Here is an 18,592-nt window from a genome sequence, read left to right on the forward strand (position 1 = left end):
CCGGACGAGGGCAGAAGTACGAGTGTCAGGCCCCTCTCAGCATTGTAAAGGGGCTCGCCAGTTGTGTTGTCCCCTTGAACGGCGGTTTCACGCTGGTTTGTGATACCAATAGAGCGAATTTCCTCAATACTGTGGCCTTGGGCACAGAATTTCTCGGTTGCCTTCTCAATGCAAATCTCGGCAGACTCGAGAAGGGTCATGGGGTCATGCTCGTGCCATCCAGAGGCAGGGTAAAGGTTCTCGAATTCCATCTGATGGCTGGCTACAGGCTCACCATGACCATTGAAGATGAGGAACCGGGTTGATGTTGTGCCCTGGTCAATGCTACCGACGAACCAGTGCTTCTGTCTCTCTTCCTCGGTCTCTTGGATTCCATCGGGGAGTTGTTCTTCGTGGTCTGACTCTAACTCAGGCTTGGCCGAGAAGAAATCTCCTGCAAGATCTGCTGCTTCAGCATCCTGAACAAGACCTTGTGGTAGTTCCTCGAGAAGAATATCGGCAGTTCGGGGTCGCTTAGACTTGAATTCTTGTCTAAAGAAATCCTTGGGGTTTAGGTCGTCGAAGCTGTCTTGCACCAGACAATGGGGTGCGTTGGTTGTTGAAAACTGCATCCTTGCACACAATGTTGACAAAGTGTTCGCGAGTTCGTGATTTGTTATATCGTGGCAAGGGAGCCGTCCCTAGCAGAGTAAATGATGTGGTGAAGAGGTCGAATGTTGTTGCTGAGCTCTACTAGTAGGTTGTGATAGAGTTGGTAGCCAAGGAGCTAGGTTGTTCTTGTTCTTGTATATAAAGATGGAGTGGTATGAAGGATGATGCTTGGTAGATGATGGGGAATATAGAATGGAAGATGAAGAAGGTAGCCGATTGAGGGAGGAAGCCGGCCTTGATAAAGACTTGAGGATCGAGGGGGAACAAGGGGAAGGGTGGGGGAAACAGCGGAGGGTAGGGCGGAGGGAGCCTCGGGATGCCATTGTGAGTTAGACACGGGGGATGGACAGGGCGGGAGACCGGCGCCCAAACGGCTGGAGTCAAAGAGAAACTGACATGTGCAGGGAAGGAACGATTGTGTGTGCAATGCTGACGACTGTGTTAGCAGTCAGTCTCAGTCTAACGCCCACGCCCAGATCCGGATAGGGAAGGAGAGCGGGGTGTTGGGGATGCTTGCTGGGTGCTAGGCTTGGATGTTGTGTTACTGTGCCTCGACAAGGACCTGGGGAGATCGATCGCCGGGTCAAAATCAAAAGCAGGTTTGATTTTCAGTCGGCTTCTGCAATCAATTAGCGGGGCACTTTACTTCTAATACCCCAACCCCACTTTGCAGGTCAGGCGGACGATGCGGAGCCCCGGCCTCGGGGGTCTCATCCACTGTTTAATTCAACGGGACATTTGGATCAATTGCTTCCCACGGGCTGAAGCCCACTCAAGGGAAATTGATTCTCGCATCAGGAGGACAATTTGAGATTAAGCTGACGAAGAAGTGAAACACTTTCAAAGCTGTTTACTGAACCTTTTTCGAACTCTCAAACCCAAAATAGTTCTCCCCACGTTCTCCTAAAACAAAAGCAGTAATCCGGCAAGCATTCTTTCAATTCAATTCTGTCTCCCGGAAACCTTCTTTAAGGGGTGGGCCCACCGGTCCAGACTCTCGGAGGGTGGGCATAGACCTACATGTACCAGGTTGTTTGACGCGTGCTGTCTGCACTGGCTCGTGCGGAAGGCTCAAATGCAGTGGTTCACATTCAGATGACTATTGCTACGCTACGATGCTTTTTTTTTCTTTTTTTTTTTTTAATAGTTGAACCCCTGGTTGGTGGATTTTCTGTACCCGCCCCCAACGACTACTGCCGGCACCCCCAATGGCTTCTATTCGGAATCGTGACCCAAATTCTTCAATATTGGGGGGTTTTTGCTATGTGCATTTGAATTCAGCCGGCTTTCAAATCCATGGGTTGGGTTCGTTCCTGAAGATAGCTCTGCAACTACATGGATACGACAGATCCAATCCTGGACTTTGATGGCTACTTGGGCCAATGGACAGCCTTGTCCTTCCCAAAAGGGCTAAGCCGTCAAACTCTACAAAAGCCAGCATGTTCGGCTGTCAAGAAATGCATGCAAAGGATCACGAGGAATTGCATCTTTCTTCACTGTATCTACCCTGTGGCCCGGGTCCGCATTTTCCAATTGCTTCTGTTCTCTCTGCTCCTTCCTTCGGACAAAGTCGTCCGCGTGGGATTAAACCGGTTTTGAAAAGTGGCGGTACACGTCACAGACGTGGCAAGTGCGTTGTGAGCTTGTCGTTGTGGACGTGGCTGACAGTACTCTAAAGGCAGGCGCGATACCTTATCGATGAAGACATTTGAAGATCACAATTGCATCGAGATTCGAGAAGACCCAACACCTACCTAATCCCTTATCATTCTATGCAAGAAACGTCATTTCTAACGTCACTTTAGAGGCTGTGGCCTCTGAGAGATCACTATAACTCTCCAGAATCCACATTTCAGCAATCCACCCGTTGACATGGCTATGACACCACGCTTTGGCGCATAAATCCAATGACGTTACACCGTTCCTCTCACAAGCGGGACTAACTAATGAATATGCATACAAACGACAATCCTCAGTTGTCAATGTAAGTTAAGCGATCGACCCGGCTGTACAGAGTATGATTTCATTTTCCCAGTACTTACATATGTCGATCAGGCCCAGTCCTCTGGTGCAATCATCAAAACGTCACTTACCACAGGACCCTGCGCGGATAACTTCAAACGTCAACGGCCCAACATCGACAAATCAACCCAAGAGCTCACATGCAGTGACGTTACTGAATCCCCAGGGTCTAGTTTCAAACTGGATGCAATACTCCGTTCGACCAACGTGGAATTCTCTCAGAGTCCCCTCGATCCCTCTCCACCAGAGCTTAAAGACCCTTATGACGACGACCTTTTCGATGATCTGGAGTTGGACCAATACCTCGAGAGTCTCACTGGACCCGTCTCCATTGAACACTCTGGACCTTCGCTATCTCTGGACGATACAGATGAATTCGATCTGAAACAATCTGACGAAGATGCTCTGGATGAGCTTTTGAAGCAGGATACTTAGCAAGAGCCCCAACAGCCACCATCAAGTGTTCTTCGCACATGGAGTCGAAATTCGCGATCAGCGGACGAGTTTGATCCGCAACTGCAGCGTTCCTCGCCTCGCTCTTCTTTATATATCCCAGAATCCAATATCAGATATACCCCGTTACCAGAAGAAATAGACTGGAGGGCGGTACAAGAACACGCACGCCAGGAACCAAAGCCTGTGTCAACAATCGGGGTTTCCACTGCAAACAGGAGCAAAATCCCCGAGCATGAATCACGGACCGTTGAACAAGAAACGTGGATCTCTTCCCAATCTCGATCGTCAGCGCCCACAAAAACACATACTTCTACAGTAGTTACTGGTCATTTATTGTTAAAGCCCTTCAAAACGTTTTTCAATCTACAGGAACTCTTAGATGCTAAAGCACAAATATTCCGAAACCAACCCAAGATCATCTTCGAACTGTTTGCTCGAGTGGTTTACTCGAGTCGCGAGAACTTCCACAAAAAGCAGTACTTTCGCTTCCGAAGCCTGCTCAAGGAATGTCCGCCTTATCTTAATGGTGCTCTCCTGGGCTAGGAGGCAGGGAGCCCTGTCGATTGCGCAGCTCGGGAGCTACTCAAGGCGCGATCCTCACACATGAAATGCTTTTGTCGATGCAAGTTGCGATCAGACCCCAGATCAGAATCCGGTTGGGGCATCACGGTACTCGAGATCTGCACTACTACCTGGAAGGAAATTCAGGGAGCTATGGATGCTCTTGGGAGAAAGGATCTGGATGAGCCAGGGAGTTGCTCTGACAATTTTGCGGGTTGATGGAAATTGCTTTGAAGGCGTGTCAGTTTCATGGGATACAAGTGCTACTTCGTTTATCTGTTTTACGGGTTAGACAAGGTGTATGAAAATCGATCGAACAAAATCCTTTTGTTTCTATGTCTATCTCTGTCTAACGGCCAGTAGTATCCCTCATGAACATAAGAATGCGCAGCCTACCCTAAAGCTAATCGAAATACTATCTAGAAGCCAACAGAAACCCAATGAAATCAATATCAAAAGTCTTTAGCTGAGTTCTAATTCGTTTAGAGGGAACGCGCATCTAGCCAAAATAATGCATTTGCTGATGGTACTGTTCCGCCCATATCGAAGAAGTGCTTGCTGTGAGTTGTTGTGAACTCGATGCTATGCAGCTTCTGAAATTTAGTTGGGCAAAATGATACCCCAGATAGGCATCATGCCCTTTTGGGCAATAGGCTTCACTCGGCGGGATTCTTCTGCAGTAGGAGGCTTTGCATCGCCCCAACGTCGACGCCAGCTTTCCGCAGTCTCAAACATCGCAGCATCCTCATCCTTGCCTGTAGGATCAACAAACTGGTACGACCGGAACTCACAGTTTGACCAGGAGTTAGCTATAGAGTATGTCAGATAACTATACTTTCTCTACGTGGGATATAGTTGCTACTTACGTTGTCCTTCTGGCACACCATACCAGTCATCAGTCAAGAGGTGCAAGAATCCTCCATGGGACACAACAACAATGTGCTCATCACCACTCACAAGATCCCTTAGAACATTTCTAGCTTTCCGGCCGCGGACTTCGAGCTTCTCGATCGTAGGATAATACTCGCTCTCAGGGCCCTTATCGGTCCAATTCTCTTCTACCTGGGAGTAATCAGCGATACCTGCGAACTCAGCCTGCACTGTGGTTACTGGAGATCCAGTATCGCAAGGTAGGGCAGAAACCTCCTGTAAGATAGGCAAAGGGATGATTGGATTGAGCTCCTTGGTGCCAAAGGCGAGGAAGCAAGTGTAAATTGTGCGACGCATAGGCGAAGCAAAGAGCTTGGTAATCTTGTCATGGTAAGGGAACTTTTCGCGTAGTGAAGCACACTGTTCCTCGCCAAGGGGAGTCAAGTCAGGGTCTGGAATGTCATCACCGTTGGGTAGATTGTGGACGCCTTGAGCGTGACGAACGAGGTGGATAGTAGGCGCCATGGTGATGTATATTGTAAGATAGTAAGATGTAAGTAACTGAGAGATATTTTGGAAATTGTTTGGAATAGTACATAAAATCAGTCAAAGGAAGAAATAGGCTGGAAAGATAAAACGGTTCTTATATAGAAGAATCACGGTAGGGTGTATAATAACAGGGAAAGATTGCACCACAATTGCTATGTAATGACTCAAAACACCTCCCAACGTGGCCCAGTGTCATGATCACGACCGGCGATTGGAACCTGCCGTTTAAGCGGAGCCGTGACATGCATGTCCATTGCTCACCGATTGGCCGATCTGGGGGGTTTCCGAGATGCATTAGCCTATGTAGCTTATTCATAACAGAGTGGCCAGTCAGTCAGGTCGCCTGAATACTTGTTGGGTATATTCTCCAGTTTTGTGACTGTGATTGTAAGTGCAGACTGCTCAAGGAGCCGAGAATCACATATGAGACTGCCCAATAGGATGCACCTACTCGTTCGTTTCTCAACCTCTCTTTGGACAATTGAACCAGTGTATTGTTTTCGTCTCTGATGTTTTTGCTAAATGTAGTCTCGGTGGTTCCATCAATATGCTGACGAGAGGGTTTCAAAGAGACTCGTTTCACAGGAACCCGCTGCACGTTGCGCCAAAACATCGAATGGTATCACAGTTCAAATTCCTTATCTATCAGCACACCTGACCGTGGGCCATAACCTTGATCTGTCCTGAAACACATCCTTCCGATCGTCTACGACAAACAATCCCACTCAAACGCCATTGCTCAACCAATAGTCAGTCAAGCGCCAAGAAAGTGAACATAATTCCCTGGCTACCATCTGGTACAAATTTAAAACTCAATCAGGGCCTCCTCCTTGGCAGGCTGTTTCGCAGGTTCCTGCTGTGGCACCGAGGGGAATGAATCTTGCGTGTAACCACCATACGCCCAATTCTGCGGTGCTGCGGATGGCTGCTGATGCTGTTGTGGCATAGAAGGCTGCCAGTATGCTTGCTGCTGCGGGGGAGGCGCTTGCTGGCCCATCTGAGGCTGCTGAGGTTGGGAGTGCTGCAGTTGGGGGGACTGAACAGGTTGCTGGGGTGCCTGTGCTGGCTGAGACGGAGTCTGGCCTGGCGTAGGCTGCGAGGGAACAGGCACCGATCCTCCAGGGTATTGCGATGGCGATTGTAAGCTAGGATACGGGGACTGCGCAGCGTCGGGTGCCGCTCCCGGGGCAGATGGCCCGAGAGGGGCCTGTTGTGGCTGCTGAGGTGTGAAATAGTAAGAGGCGTTGGGGTCGCTAGGGACTGGCGCCTGCGGTGGTTGGGGGTTTTGTGGCTGCTGCTGCTGGTACTGGTCTTGAGGTGCCGAAGGTGCCCTGTTCTGCCAACTATCGGATCCCTGAACATGTTGAGGGGGGTATTGGCCGGGCTGTGGTTCCGGCGCAGATCCATAAGGAGGATACTGAGGCTGAGGCGTTGCGTGTGGTGGTTGTTGGTAATGTTGGTGTTGAGGAGAAGCCTGGTAGCTAGCTTGTTGTTGCCCAGTGTAAAAGTTTTCCGCCGCACCAGGATTGCTGGGCATTTGAGAAGAAATAGAAGGATAAGGGCCAGAAGGCTGGTGAGTTGGAGGTAGGTTGTATCCACCGAGACTCTGCTGGCTGTATGCCTTTGAAAGTCGATCTTCCAGCATACGGTCGTAATAACGAACAACAGTTGAGAGCTTGGCATGGAGATCAAGTAATGTGTCTGTGCCTGTGTTAGTTATTGGCGCTTGTGGAGGATGGTTTACTTACCATGCTTGCTCATGGTCTCTCCGTAGGTTCTGGCGAGCTTGGGTCGCAATGTACCGATGCTGTCATAGAGCTCCTGAATCTGAGGTTCACGAAGAATGGTTCCTGGGGGCTGGGTCTGAAGACGATCTACCAATGTTGCAAACAAGTTGATATTCTCCGCTTCGACTGGAGTTAATTCGTAATCGTTCTTAGGGAGAACAAAGTTGGCGGAGGAAGAAGCATTGACAGAGCTGGATGTTTGCTCCTTGAGTGCCGTAGCGTGCCTCTTTTTCTGCTCTTCCATATCAGCCAAGGACGCGGCGATAGCGGCCTTGAGGTCGTCGTCTTCCTCTTCTGCTTGTTTCGCTACCGAAGCATTGCCATCGGTCACATGAGACGCTTGCACAGGCCCAGTAAAGCCGTGGGAATGGGTTTTGACTTCCTCCAAACTCATTGCTAGTGCTTTTTTCAAATCCTCATCAAACCCATCGTCAACTCGGGCATTCCGGGGCTGCATAGCGGAAGTACTGCGTGTCTTATGAGGGTATGTCGGTGATCGATCAAGCGACGGGTTGGGGAGTTTATGTCCCTTGTTGGTCAGTTTCGCATAACATCCATCGTCGACTCGTACAGGCGCCATGATGCCGAGATGGGGGAGCGCAACCACCTTGGCGGAACATTGCTGGTCGAAACAGTTACCGCAGTTTCGGCAATGATGCTTTCGGTTCGTGAATGTGAAGGGCGTTCGACATCTCATACACACGTCGGAATCGGTCCATTCCGGGGGCTAACATACCATTAGCTTGTCGCCAAGTCGAGCTTTTGTAGTGATACTTACCGCGCTACTGTCAATCATACTACTAGCCACTGATGTCTTGGGAGGGAATTGATATCCGTCACGCTGCAAGGTGCGGTACACTTCGCCAATGTACGAAAGTTCATAACGTCCCTCAGTGGCACCCGCCCATGATTGTATAAGCTCGAGGATTTTTGATTTGACATCGGCGTTAACAGCAGCACCACCAACTGCTTGGAGAAGCGACACCAGGTTGTCCATAAACTCTCGTGATGCGACTTCGGCAAGGAAGTGCGATCCACCATTTTTAACACAAGTATCGGTAAGCTGATAAAAAGTCAGCTTGGAGGGTTACAATTGATATGGCAGAAGCCGTACGTTTAAAGCGCTGAGTTGGGTGTTTGGGTTCTTGTTGCCGATACGCTTCTTAAGGGAGCGCATCGCCTCTTTGGGCGCGACCGTCTTGGATCTAATGACATCGGAAATCTCGAGGTTAAGAGCAATATCCTCACTGGAACACCATGTTAGCGGATGATATCGCGATGTAAACTGGCAATAACGTACAGGCTGCTGCTCGTGGCCTTCTCGATCTGCTCGTCCAGCGCTGTATTGGCGGACGACGACCACCAACTCATCATCTTGAATTCGGCACCAACAATCAATAAGAGAGATGTACGCTGAGGAAACGTCAACCAGTACTGGAGCGGTCGGGTTCTCGATTTGGCGATATAAACTGTCGGGAAGTGAGGACGGAGCGGCTGCTATGCGATGCGATGCGATACGATACGATGAGGTTGTTGATGACTGATGGAGGTTCAGCATCTAGCTTGGTTCAGGCTATCACGAACCCCAGCCTCTGTTCAGGTGCTATTTGGTCTTACGTAGAATGGTCCCTCATAAAGTTAGCTCAACTGGCGCGGATTGGACGAGAGCGATCATTGATTCCACAGCAGTCCAGTTCGAGGAAGCCTGGACCCCACTGAAGACCGATACTCGTAGGGCCTGTCGTCAGCGCGGGCAGGGGCGCGGTCACACTAAGCTGTTGGTCTCTTGAGAGAATGACGAAGCTAGAGGGTTCTTATGTGGCGTAACTACCTACCTAGGTAGGCGCCGAGGAGATAGGTTTAGTACAGTCGAGCGAGGTGGCTCATGCGCTGGGCGAACAAAGACCTCCATGAGGGGTACTAAAAAGACATAAGCAACCAATACTTTGTCGTAGCGGTGGGTCCAGCTCCCTATCAGGTACCTGTCGACCCTGACTTCATTGGTACCCTCCCCCACAGACAGGTGCCGACACCTCACCTCATGGCATCCGGACACTCAACTCAACCATAGGAGGCTCCTTTATACCAACTTCTTTGTCCCGAGGCGATTAGAATATCCCTCCTCCACCACCTCGGTGATGTCTCCTGAAGGACTGTGTCTTTGTCGCGTTTCTTTTAGTAATCGCTTTTTGAGTTATGCTGCACGTTCACGCCTTCTAATCTAGGCCAAGACGTCAAGACTTAATACTCCGCCACTCCAAGGTTGCGTCCCTGTCGAGATATACCTTGCAACCACAACCTCGAACCTCTTTTCCACGATTTGACGCTGAGCCTACATCCAGTTTACGAACCCGAACCCTTCGACCGTCCTTATAGTATAATTCGCTCCGGCAGAGTAAGCCATCATGGCTTCTCTAGGCCATTCACGGGCAAGCAGCGTGGCTACAGCAGGATCGCACTCCTTGGGCAGTCCAGGCGCATTCAATCATGGCTCAATACCGACTAGCCATCGAGGGGGTGACTCTCCCTCGAAGGCTTCACTTCCACATATAGACGATGTTATTGCTCCTCCTCAAGACCTCGACCCTAATATGTCGGCCCGGAAGCTTCTCGAAACGGCCGAAACGGCCTTACGACAAGCCGAGATGTCTCGAGACTTTCGCAGACCAGCCATTGCTCTGAAGGAATACATACGAGCCTCCATCATCGCAATTCAAATTCTCACCAAACACCCCGACTATCATGATCTCAAAGCCAACCATGCGGATTTCAGACGGGCTCATATGAACCTGCTTAACAAGATTAGCGACCAGGATCCCATATATGCTAAAGTCAAGCAAGACATCATCGCAGACAATAAACGATCAGGCGTACAGCCACGGATAGTCCGGTCGAACTTATCGCAGGGGGGGAGTCGGCCCCAAACTCCGTCAGGGTTGACAGCGGATGGAACCATGTCGCCGTCAAAACCTCGCTTTAACGGGGCTGTCACTAACGGTTCTCCTGCTCGATCAAAGCCGATGATTCAACCAAAACCTCAGTCTCTGCATGGGAACGCTATTAGAACGGGGGTTCAAAAGGAAACCAGGCCAGTAAATCAAGATCTTGCTGCCAGATTCGCCAACCTAAGAGGCCCGCAAGCATCGCCCGGGCAAGATCCTCGTATCAAGACACACCACATACCACTTCCAAAACCAATGGGTCCTCGAGAGATGCCTCCTCCTCGACCACCGAAGGTTGGCATTGACACAAGTGTGCCAACTCTACCCAAAATGCCCGATGCAATCTACAGTCCTGCCCGTGGTAGCATTTCAGGAGAAGTAACAAGGCCGCCCTCAAGTACACCACGCAGCTTGTATCGTACAGCCTCGACAGCTTCGGGCCCTGGGACACCTAACGCCTCATCGCAGTCGCAGCCTGACTATTTCGCCCCAACGCAAAGCTATTCCAACAACTCTATCCCTCCCGCCCCTCCGAGTAATCTTACCAGCCCCATCAAGATTCCTGATGGACATACCATTTCCCCTGAAGAGTTGTACCAGGCCATGAAAGCCAAAGGCAGAATTCTGGTAATAGATATTCGAATGCGTGATGATTTCAACGATGGACATATCTTGTCGTCGTCAACAATATGCATTGAGCCTAGCATTTTGCTCAGAGACAACCCCTCCGCAGACGATATTTCCGAAAGCTTGATCTTGTCACCCAACCAGGAGCAGTCTCTTTTTGAGCAGCGTAATCTTTACGATCTAGTAGTTTTCTATGATCAAGACTCTAAAGATTTTCCTCGACAACCACGAAATCAGGATGATATGGCAATCATCTCTCTCCACCACGCCCTAGTTCATTTCAACTATATGAAAGAACTCAAGAACACGCCAAAGATGCTTGAAGGAGGTCTAGATGCATGGATTGACCTAATGGGACAGGCGTCACTAGGATCGACCACTTCAGCCGTGAGCAGATCAGGGCAACTGGACCGAAACCGAAACCGACAATCAGGCATCGAGCGGGTGAGGTCCAAGTATATCGTCAAGCCTCTCAAACCAGACGAAGTCAAAGTCTGGCAAGAAACACTCAAGCATGATGATGATATGCAAACAGCATCGTCGCCGAATTTTACACGTACTACAGAAGACTTTCTGAGAAGATTCCCACCAGTGTCCCTGGAACAAGAGTCGATGGTTTCTCCAGAGGAAAAGCCGCAAAACCGAGCAGTCTACGGCTTATCTCACAAGGTAGATCTATATACAGACTTGCCCTCGCCGCCCACAAGACCAGCGCCTGCTCTTCCACGCCGTAGCTACAGTGGCCTCACTGAGGGGCGTGATGAAAATGAGCTTTACGGAAACAACAACACGGTTGTACCCGCACGACCATCAAGAGTGCCGACCATGAAATCCTTGGAGCACCAGTTGACGGGTGATTCAAACAAATTCTACACTGGGCTTAACAACCCTCATAACTGGTGCTACGCAAACAGCACACTTCAGAGCCTTCTTGCTTCGCCCGATTTCGGTAAGATGCTGGCGAATTCGGAATGGGTCACCAAATACAAGGCTCCGAGGAAACAAGATGAAAAGATCGACCATCCCCAACTCATGATTCGTATCATCTCGAACCTGTTCCACTGGATGAACTCGGGCAAGTTTCAAATTATGAAGGCTCAAACACTCATGGTAAGATAAGGAATGACAAGAAATAAGTATAAAGCTGACTCGACCACAGGACTACTCGCGGCATCTTTGCGAACAGAGTCGGAGTATTGAGCAGTTCGGCGGATCTCAGCAACAAGACGCTCAGGAGTTTATGAGTTTCATTCTGACACACCTCCACGACGAGACCAACACACGGCGAGACCGACAGGGCAACATCCCACAACCGGACACTTCTCGTCAAACACTGTTAAAAGCCGCTATACAGTTCTGGAACAACCACCTCGAATATAACCAATCTATCGTTGACCGCTTCTGGCGTGGTCTTGAATTATCAACTGTCGAGTGCCTCGAATGTAGCACACGTACCTACATGTATACCACCTTCGATCTTATCACCGTTACGGTGGGCATGGGCCGTGGTATGACTCTTGAGCAGGCTTTTGACGAGTACGCCTCGAGCAGCCCTATTGAAGATTTTGCTTGCGCCCGTTGCTGCCGCCCAACTCACGCTCAACAGAGTCTCTCATTTGCTCGCTTTCCCACCCTACTCTGCGTCGCGTTTCGCCGCTTCAACTACCAACCGGCTACAAGAGACACCCGCAAGTCTACTGCGCCTATCACATGGGACTTCAACGACACCGACTTCACTCGCTACTTCCTCCCTCGAGGTGCTCGCGAGTCTTCGTCCGGTACCGATCCCATGGACCCTTCCTTTACAGGGCCCTTCCGCTACGAGGCTTACGCAGTCATTATTCACACCGGCAGTCAAATTAATAACGGGCATTACCTGGCGTATGTGCGCGACTATACGTCTCACGACCCCTATGCTTGGTACTGCTGTAACGATACCCGTGTGACAAAGGTTCGCATTGGGAGTGGAGATCGCGATGATGTTCAGGAAGAGGTTTTCAAGTCGGGTCGAGATAAAGTCCCGTACTTAGTCTTCTTCCGCCGCAAGGGCATGCGTTGAGCTTGCCACATTTCTATGTGTGGCTACTAACAATGCCCGTCTTTCCTATCTAGGTATTCCGTTGAATGCCCTGCTTCTTCGTCTATTTCCACAACAACGGCGTGTTCTCGAAACGCTCAAAAGATCCATGACAGATTCAACCATGGTTTCGTCGTATGCTTCTTCCACGTTATGCAGGCAAAGTGTTGCTTGTGCCTTCCAAGCTCTCCAATCTTGGGAGCTCTCAACTACCCATCCAAGCCCAACCTTTTAACGATCGTCCTTTGCTTTCTAGCGCAAATGTTTGTTTGCTTATTTTTTTGGCCATAACGCTTTGCTAGGTTATGTTGAAAGATGTTCTCGGTCGCCTTTCAGCACACGTGTATTGTATCTAGCAAGCTGGTATCGCGAGGCATTGCACGGAGTGGGTGGCCTGAATCTTTGAGTATATCTGCTTGGGGCTTCATAAATTACAACTCATGGCTCGGTGCACGGGAAATCTCTTTGTTGGAGGCAGCCTTTATATGTTCATCTATATACCAACGACACTTGATTTGCTTCAACTAGCTGTTATGGTTATACATTCAACTCAGGTTCCCTGCGGACGTAAAGTACTTGTGATACGGCATCCAGGCAGCAGCAAGTCAATTAGGCAGTGCCGTTTCGGCATTGCAGTCGCCGCGGTCGTTTTCCTTTAACCAGTCAATCTCAGATGGGCATTGAAGTAATATCGGCTCACGTCAAAACCAGATTTGAGATACGTAGTAGCATTAGAGCAGGGTATTGGAAATAAGCACAATATGACCTGGAGCTTCCAGTGTCGTTACAAAATTTCCCTTCGAGATATCTTGGAGCCAACGCCACGACAATACATTAGACACTAAAAACAAAACCGAGCTAAAAGTCGATACACTCTCTCGTTCCTCGTTCGCTCTTGGTATCCATCGTTTCAACTTCAAAACATGATGTTCCGCAATTTCGTTGCATATCCGATTCTATCGTTATTTACGAGCGTTCGAGCGTGGCAGCAATGTCCTTCTTGAAGTGCTCGGTGATCTTTCGTCGGTTAAGCTTCTGAGTAGCAGTGAGAAGTCCCTGAAACGCGTTAGTAACATATTTTATGGGCGGCACGAAAGCAGAGGGGCGTTCTTACGTTGTCAGAGGTCCATTCCTCGTCTGTGATCAATACACCAGTGACAGTCTCCATACCGCTCAAACCAGCACGCTTTGCAGCAGTCTGAAGATCCTTGAGAACAAAGCTCACCATCTTGGGGTTAGTGTGGAGGGTATGGAGGTTGTGCTCATCAATGCCCAGCTCCTTGGCCTTATCTTGCATAACCTTCTCATTCGGCATGATAACAGCGATAGGTCGTGAGTGCTCAGGGTCAGCGTGAACCATGACGTTGCCTACTGACTGCACGCCACGGTACACGGACTCGAGTTTCTCAAGAGCGATGTACTCGCCACCTTGCATCTTGACAAGGTTCTTCACACGATCAAAAACCCGGAGGTGACCTTGCTCATTGAACTCTCCGATATCACCGGTCTTGAACCAACCATCAGGGGTGAGAGCCTTCTCGGTCTCCTCAGGGTTGTTCCAGTACTTGGTCATAACGGGCAGACCCCTGATCCAGATCTCACCCTGGGGAACCTTGGCCTCGGTGGAGTAGCCCAAGTCAGGGAGCGCAACGAGCTTGACGTCGCAAGCACAAGGAGTAGGGCCAATGGCGTCAGGAGAGAACTCAAGCGGGCAGCCCAGCGAGCCATTGGCGCATGTCTCAGTGAGACCATAACCGGCCAACATGGGAGCAACGACCAGCGAAATGAAATTCTTTGTGCCGTCAGAAATACCACTGGCGCCATTCATAGTGAAGCGCATACGACCACCTGTCAATTCACGGACCTTGCCAAATACGAGGCTGTCGAACAACCCAGCGAATGGCAGCTTGTTCTTGGAAGCAAATGCCTTCCAATTGTAGGCACCCCAGAACAAGTTCTTGAGAAGAGGGCTAGCAGCCTCCAACTTGGCGGTGATACCCTTCCTGACGGTTTCCCAGATCTGAGGAACACCGACCATGACGGTGGGCTTGAACTCGCGCATATCACCAGCACAGTTCTTCATCGACGCATCCGACAGTGTTCGAGGGTTGCCGTATCCGAGCGTACCACCGATGTACATGACCAGGTTTTCGAGGGCCATTTCGAAGATATGGGCCAGGGGGAGGTAGGCAAGAATGCACTCCTTGTCGCTTACACATTCTTCGACACAGGTATACAAGCTGGTAACTGAAGTGGGGTGGATTAGTCAAGTGAGTGCACCGAAGTAGGAAGTTTACATACTGCCAGCAACGAGAGCTTCGTGAGTAATGCAAGCGCCCTTGGGTAGACCCGTTGAACCAGAAGTGTACATGATGCAGTAAAGGTCTTCTGGCTTGGCCGGGTTGGGCTCGACAGGGTTCTCTTCGCCGAGCTTGCGGAGCTCCTCGAGGGTGATGACTTTCAGGTCAGGGTGGTCTGCCTTGAACTTCTCGAGCTCGCCTCCCTTGGAAAAGATGGTTCTGTCGTTGACGATGACGACCTTGACTGAAGACTTCTTGATGGGTTCTGAAGCAGTCTTGAGAAGCTGCGAATCGACATACATGGCAGCGCAGTTGGTTTCCACAAGAGAGTGTTCAACGCCACTGGGACCGAGCGTATCGTATGCTGTGACGATCGAGATGGATTGAGAGGCAGCAGCGTGGGAGGTGGAGATCCAGCCAATGCTACAGGCCAAACTTAGAGATAATCACAGGAGGCAATCGGGATTGAACATACCTGGTAGTGCCGAAAACGTGAAGCTTGTCCTCGCTGGTCAATCCGACTTTCCTTAGACCGGAACCAATCTGTAGAACGCGCTCGAGATACTGCTTGTAAGTAAGGTATTCAAAGCCAGTCAACTCGAAGTATGACCACTCCTTCTCGACTTCCTGAACCTCGCCATCAACATTCTTCTTGATCTTCTTCTTCTCATTGTGCATCTTGATCAACTTGCGAGCACCAACAGCATGATGGTTTGGGTAGAGTCGAGCACTACGCTCGGCGATCTGGAAGACAGTCCTGGCATCGGGAGCAGGATAGTTGATGAGACCGTCCTTGGCCTTGGGATGACGTCGAGGAATGGTTTCGCCAGGAATCTTCTCGTAGCCAGGAGCCTCGACGGTGAAGGGAGCCTTGTGCACCTGGTGCAGTGGCATGATGCCCGACGTCCAGTCCGACATGTTGATTGCGCGGGAGTTCACGTGGGAGGGTGTGCGAGTATGTGTATGTGTATGTGTGGGAGGAAGCTGGTGATGAGCACCGTGCAGATGGAAGTGAAGATGAGGATGTAGGTGAGGGTGAAGCAAAAGAACTTCACAGAATGGTCTGCGATGACGACAGTGGGGGACGAGGTTATCGCGAAGTGAAAGGAGAAAAAGGGAAGAAGGATGAAGGGGGAGGCCGGTGCAATTAATGCGAGGAAGGGATGGGAAGTAAAGCCACGGACACGACGTAGGAGACAGAGAAAGCGCGGCGCAGGCGTGGGCGTGGAGAATGTCAACTGGCATAGAAGCAACTACGAGAGACCTCAACCAAACCTGAGCTAGGTTGGAGCTACTGCCCACTGCCCGCAGGAAAGGCACGGCACGGCACCACAAAAGCAGTACCGCAAAAGCCCGGACCAACTGGAAGGTGGAGAAGGTTAGAACGCCAGCATGTTGTGTAAAGTATCCCGAGGTACCTGCCGACTACAGGGGTTGGGGATCGTATCGTCTCCGAATTTACGTTGGCAACGAGTATAATATGCGTCGACGTACTGATGCTTAGGTTGGTTTAGTAGATCAATACGGATAGGTAGTTGCTAAAGAGTTGCAATATTTCCTGATAGATATGTAGTAGCTACCTTACTATAGTCCCTGTCCCTACGGACTACAGTCTATCCATATATATGCCCAGCACACATTCCGAGTTCGTTTGGATTGACCTTGGATAACTGCCAGTCTATCCACACGATGATTAAGCTTCCTGTTTTCCGTTCGATGTAACAGTGAGGAAACGCTGAGGCATAATAAAGTTGTTTAGAATATGTACACACACATCCACACATCCATCCATATACCATCACCAGAGCCAAAGTCCCCTCGGCAGACAAATAGAACGAATAAAGACGCTCTTATTTCCCATGTTCAGATAAGAAGTTGCAATGATGCAACATAATTGGACCAGCCACAAGCTCCACATGAACATAATTCAGTCGTCTATCCGTATAGCGACGGTCCTGGTTTGGCCTCAGTACATACACTCAGGGATAGCGTATAATCCTTGAGAAAATCTCTTAGTCAATTGCAATTCATGTGAAAATGGGGTTCAAGCTTCGTGCTTATCGTTTTGCTAGGAGAGTTTCATGGCAATTTCCCTTGCGGTACGAAAAAAAAGGTACAGAGTACGCCCCAGGTACGACCGAGGATTAGAAAGCGGCCCATACCTTTTTAAGATTAGCTCGGCATGTCTCTAGAGGTAGCTCCAAGGAAGCGCTCAGGCGCCAAGCCTGCTGGGGAAAGCAGCGAGTCGGTTGCTCATTGCGTCACGAATGGAGCCTCCAAATTTGCTTACCTACCACGTACATTTAACCAAGGCGAGACACGGCAATACAGGACTTTCAATAAGGCAACATATGGTCGTCATCATGAGCAGGCAGTCTTCGGTAAGTTCGGCTGGTGCATTGGTTGCCCAACGTCACTGGCAGAAAGCCAGATCTACCTACCTACCAGGCATTGTAACCATATAAGCGAACGACTGGGTTAGGGTATCCCAGGAGGGTCTGCTCGGTCTTAGGTTGTTGTATCACCGGATCCCAAAACCCTCGCTGAGGCTTGGCCGTTGTGTTAAGGCTGATTGATTGGTGTGTGCCCTCGAGCTCCTCATCTTCATTCCTCAAAAAGGGACACAGTCTGTACCTATTCGGATCTTCTTTCCACTGGCTGTCTCTGTAAGTCTAGGTACAGCTACCAAATATGTATCAGCTTGATGCAAGTCAGCAGTTGTCAGCACCTTGTTAGATACCAACGTGCAGCTGCGTTGTGATATCTAAATTTGTTGATGAAGACTACAGGACAAAACTATCAAGGTCTGATACTGCAGAGTATCTTGGCAATACATCTCTTTACCTCAAAAGACACCGTGCATCTTTTTTCCTGCCGGGGTCCATCTAGCCCGTGCCTGATCATTTGAGGTTACCCTATCGTGTCTTGACTTTTAAACGCCACACTTAATTACTCTAGACTCCAAAGTTATTGAGCGTGCCGAGCAATTGACGCCTACCTGGGCCTAGCAGCCTGGGTAGCTAGGATGAGCTCTAGTTAGGAAACAAGCAGCTCCTAACCGATACGGAAACTTTTAGTCCAGGGTCCATCACAACATGGATATCCAGCTGTACATCATAATTGTATCCGTAGCCTTAAAAGTCAACAGTGAAAGTGACATTCTGCAATGTGTTTTCCCAAACACACCAGATACCAGGCCCCTATTACCTGTCGCCATTATTAGCATATCTCCAACTCCAACTCCAAAACTCTAATTCTGAGCTCCTTGCTATCAGCCACCTCACTTGGACTTGATTGTAGACAACTTCGACCAAATTTTAATCGAACCAGATTCATCAAGATGCATATCATTGGATCCACCACCAAAACCTCCGGATGCCATCCCCCGACATGGCTCCCCCAGACTCTTCAAGGAAGGTTGTGGGTGGGTGCTTGTCAGATTGGATCTGAAGCCAGTCAATCAGCTGCGTTGCGTTGCATTGCCTTGACCTGACCAGCCGAGGTGATGCAGGTTATAGTAAGACTTCTATGTGGCATGTGTTAATGGCAGGATGGATGCCCACATGCCCTTGTCCTACTCCGTTCAACACCATCTAATAACCCAATCTTGTTGGTCAATCTCCCTCACTTCTTGACTTTATTCAGACATAGCCATTCTGGTCTCTCTTGGCGTGTAATTTTGCGTGCATATGGACGCCACCATCAGAAAAGCCAAGCATTCACTAGGTTACCCCATATTTAAGCTTGCTC

The 18,592-nt window shown here is 49.7% G+C and overlaps 6 protein-coding genes across 6 annotated transcripts in view; 2 read left to right on the forward strand and 4 right to left on the reverse strand.

Moving 5' to 3' along the window:
• Positions 1–611, reverse strand: part of FGSG_13343 (glycerol kinase) — a gene marked incomplete at both ends in the record, with an annotated part of 1,784 nt that extends 1,173 nt beyond the window's left edge. Inside the window, one exon of the mRNA XM_011321905.1 lies at positions 21–611. Coding sequence (XP_011320207.1) covers positions 21–611 — 591 coding nt within the window. The remainder of the gene's footprint in view (positions 1–20) is intronic.
• A 1,992-nt stretch (positions 612–2,603) lies between these two features.
• On the forward strand, positions 2,604–3,108 carry FGSG_08547 (uncharacterized protein; the record flags this gene model as incomplete). The annotated part of the gene is made up of 3 exons (XM_011321906.1): positions 2,604–2,635; position 2,666; positions 2,707–3,108. 3 exons carry the CDS (start codon positions 2,604–2,606, stop codon positions 3,106–3,108), a joined length of 435 nt encoding a protein of 144 aa, XP_011320208.1.
• Positions 3,109–4,290: 1,182 nt separating this feature from the next.
• FGSG_08546 (uncharacterized protein) lies at positions 4,291–5,085 on the reverse strand (the record flags this gene model as incomplete). The annotated part of the gene is made up of 2 exons (XM_011321907.1): positions 4,291–4,499; positions 4,557–5,085. 2 exons carry the CDS (start codon positions 5,083–5,085, stop codon positions 4,291–4,293), a joined length of 738 nt encoding a protein of 245 aa, XP_011320209.1.
• An 829-nt stretch (positions 5,086–5,914) lies between these two features.
• On the reverse strand, positions 5,915–8,270 carry FGSG_08545 (uncharacterized protein; the record flags this gene model as incomplete). The annotated part of the gene is made up of 5 exons (XM_011321908.1): positions 5,915–6,810; positions 6,858–7,623; positions 7,675–7,959; positions 8,011–8,143; positions 8,197–8,270. The coding sequence occupies 5 exons, from the start codon at positions 8,268–8,270 to the stop codon at positions 5,915–5,917; spliced, it is 2,154 nt and encodes a 717-aa protein (XP_011320210.1).
• A 1,031-nt stretch (positions 8,271–9,301) lies between these two features.
• FGSG_08544 (uncharacterized protein) lies at positions 9,302–12,524 on the forward strand (the record flags this gene model as incomplete). Its single annotated transcript, XM_011321909.1, has 2 exons — positions 9,302–11,575; positions 11,625–12,524. 2 exons carry the CDS (start codon positions 9,302–9,304, stop codon positions 12,522–12,524), a joined length of 3,174 nt encoding a protein of 1,057 aa, XP_011320211.1.
• Positions 12,525–13,287: 763 nt separating this feature from the next.
• Positions 13,288–16,006, reverse strand: FGSG_08543 (uncharacterized protein). The gene is made up of 4 exons (XM_011321910.1): positions 15,318–16,006; positions 14,844–15,265; positions 13,657–14,789; positions 13,288–13,598 (listed from the first exon to the last, which is right to left on the reverse strand). Exons 1-4 carry the CDS (start codon positions 15,758–15,760, stop codon positions 13,509–13,511), a joined length of 2,088 nt encoding a protein of 695 aa, XP_011320212.1. The 5' UTR covers positions 15,761–16,006; the 3' UTR covers positions 13,288–13,508.
• Between the last annotated feature and the right edge of the window lie 2,586 nt (positions 16,007–18,592).

This window comes from Fusarium graminearum, chromosome 2 (genome assembly GCF_000240135.3).
Source record: "Fusarium graminearum PH-1 chromosome 2, whole genome shotgun sequence".
Taxonomy (NCBI): domain Eukaryota; kingdom Fungi; phylum Ascomycota; class Sordariomycetes; order Hypocreales; family Nectriaceae; genus Fusarium; species Fusarium graminearum.